At 50.5% G+C, this 2,804-nt stretch overlaps 1 protein-coding gene across 1 annotated transcript; it reads right to left on the reverse strand.

Moving 5' to 3' along the window:
• Positions 1–1,525: 1,525 nt before the first annotated feature.
• Positions 1,526–2,461, reverse strand: LOC136991857 (olfactory receptor 5J3-like). The gene has a single exon (XM_067295316.1). The coding sequence runs from the start codon at positions 2,459–2,461 to the stop codon at positions 1,526–1,528; it is 936 nt and encodes a 311-aa protein (XP_067151417.1).
• Between the last annotated feature and the right edge of the window lie 343 nt (positions 2,462–2,804).

Here is a 2,804-nt window from a genome sequence, read left to right on the forward strand (position 1 = left end):
TGCCACGCTGAGCTCATCCTGCTGGGGTGGGAGGAAGGGTCCAAAGTTGTGCCAGGGAAGGTGTCAGACCACTTAAGCAGCCTGGGTGATCTGTGCCAGCGCTCTAGGTCCTGCCCTGGCACCTTGCTGTACTACCACATGTGTAAGCACAAGTCAGGCTGTGGCTTTTAGTTACTTGGCGGTAGCCACGTCTTTTCCAAAAGCTTAGGGGATTTTCTTCTTGGCTCTGGGAATGTGACATAGCCCAGTGTTTTCCAAAGGTGCTCGAAGAAAGGCACAGGTGCTTTGATGCCTTTCCAGGCTATTCAGCTTGGGTTACGCATTCCCTTTTGCTCTACAAGCCTGCCTGAAGGTATGTGGGCTAAGTCCGCTGTCCAACGATACCTTCTGGAAAGGAAAATACAAACAAGCAAAGTTGTTGCTAAAAAGGATGGAGGGGGTGTTATCACCTCACCCACAGAATGACAGAGTGGTTGAGGTTGGAAGGGACCTCTGGAGATCACCTGGTCCAACCCTGCTGCTCAAGCAGGGTCACCTAGAGCCCGTTGCCCAGGATTGTGCCTAGATGGCTTTTGAACCTCTCCAAGGAAGGAGACTGCACAACCTCTCTGGGCAACCTGTCCCAAATGCTGTTCCAGGCTGTTCCACCATCACTTTCAGGGCCCTGGAAAAGGAAAGAACAACTCTCTGTTGCTCTCCCTAATAAATTATAGCCCACCACAGCAGTGCCATCAGACTCTCTTCCCTCTCCTCCTGGAGAGGTCCAACTTTGCAGTCCTGCCTGTGATGGAAGCTAATCGCAGGGCAGAAAAGCCTTCCTGCCACACACGGCCAACAGCTCTGGCCATCAGTGGAGAGCAGCAGTCACATCATGGGCCTTGGGCAGCTGCAACCAGCAGCACCAGTATGACGTGTCATCTCTGATCGCTCACGTGGAGCTCAGGCTTTCCCTCTGCAAACTCCCTGCTGGTTTTTACATGCGTCTTTGAGTCCCAAAGCTGCTTCTCAGGACCAAGCGCCCCAAGTTATGTTCTCTAGGGACAGAAGGAGCAGGAGCAGGCCCACCTGGCAGCCAGAAGTTCCTTTCCTCAATGCCAGCTGCATCCTTCAGGGCTACAACAATCACCACAAAGAAATTTGGAGGCCGCATGGTTGACCCTGGAGACTAGTGGTGGCTGTGAAGTCAGGAAATAAGCTCATGTAGCAATTCAGATGATGCATTGCATCTCCCTTACGTACTTGCTAAAGAAGGAACAGCTCCTCAGTAGTACTGATCAGTGCTTTGGGAAACAGTGTCCCTGAGCAGAAGGAGGAGGAGAAGCTACCTCCTCTTTACTTTTAGGCTGTTGAGTGAGATGTTGAGTATGAAGGTCCCCAGCCCACTGAAAAGTCACTCTGCCCTGCTCCTATGAACACTTTAGATGGGATCACAACCTGGTCACACCGGACTGAACATGGAAGATACCAAGCAAGAAATAAGACAGAGGCATGAAGGTTTTTTTAAAAAACAAAACAACACTCATCTTCATGGGCACATTTTCCTCCTCAGAAGTCTCCTCAGAGCAGCCTTCACCTCCTTGTTTCTCAGGCTGTAAATCAGAGGATTTGAAAAAGGGATCACTACCACAGAGAAAACTGAAGCCCACTTATCTTCATCAACTGCTGAACTAGAGCTGGGCCGTAGGTACATGAGGACAAAACTCACATAGAGCATCATGACAGTTGCTAGGTGGGAGGCACAGGTGGAGCAGGCTTTGCGCCTGCCTTCAGCAGAGCGCATCCTCACGATGGTCACCGCAATGCGGGTGTAGGAGGCAACGATGAGCAGGTTGGTGGTGGTCAGGTTGAAGCCCACAAACACAAACATCACAACCTCGTTGAGCCACGTGTCAGTGGAGGAGAGAACAAACAATGCAGGCCCATCACAGTAGAAGTCATTGATGACGTGAGGACCACAGAAGGAGAGCTGGAGCAAGGTGCTCGTGTGTATGATGGCATTCAGCATCCCCGCAAGGTAAGACCCGGTGACCAGGCACGTGCAGAGTCCAGGAGACATGACGACCCCGTAGAGCAGGGGGCTGCAGATGGCCACGTAGCGGTCATACGCCATGGCAGCCAGAAGGTAGACCTCAGACGTGCCAAAAACAACGTAGAAGTAAAATTGCATGAGGCAGCCAGCAAAAGAAATGGCTCTGTGTTTTTCTGAAAGGTCCAACAGCATTTTGGGGCTGATAGTGCAGGAATAGCAAATGTCTAAGAAGGACAAGTTACTGAGGAAAAAGTACATGGGGGTGTGGAGCTGGGGGCTGACCCTGACCAGCACGATGATGCCGAGGTTTCCCACTAGGGTCAGTATGTAGGTGCCCAGGAAGAGGGCGAAGAGGACAGGCTTCAGGCGTGGGTGCTCTGTGAGTCCTGCAAGGGTGAAGTGGGTCACCCTGGTGCAGTTCTCATCCGCCATTGGTACTGTCCTTAGTCGCTGCAGAGAGACATGGAAGGAAGAGGGTGAAAACAATGCTGGATGCAATTTCCACTTCAAAATATCAATGTGAAAAGATGACACTGCCTTTGAGGTTAAATGGAAAAGGAAAAAAGTAAAAGAATTGCTGATTATTCTCTTGCAGTGACAGTAACCTCTTTGGAAGAAGAAAAAAACGCAGCAGTTCTTAGAAATTCTTTTCCATAAGCATCCAACAAAGAAAGCAGGGTGTCACAACCTGTTCTGTGACCCCTGATTCCCTTCCAGGCACAAATCCAGTATCTACATGCGCATTTTGGGGGGCTCATGAGATGTTTCATAAATA

This window comes from Apteryx mantelli, chromosome 4, assembly GCF_036417845.1.
Source record: "Apteryx mantelli isolate bAptMan1 chromosome 4, bAptMan1.hap1, whole genome shotgun sequence".
NCBI classification, from domain to species: Eukaryota; Metazoa; Chordata; class Aves; order Apterygiformes; family Apterygidae; genus Apteryx; species Apteryx mantelli.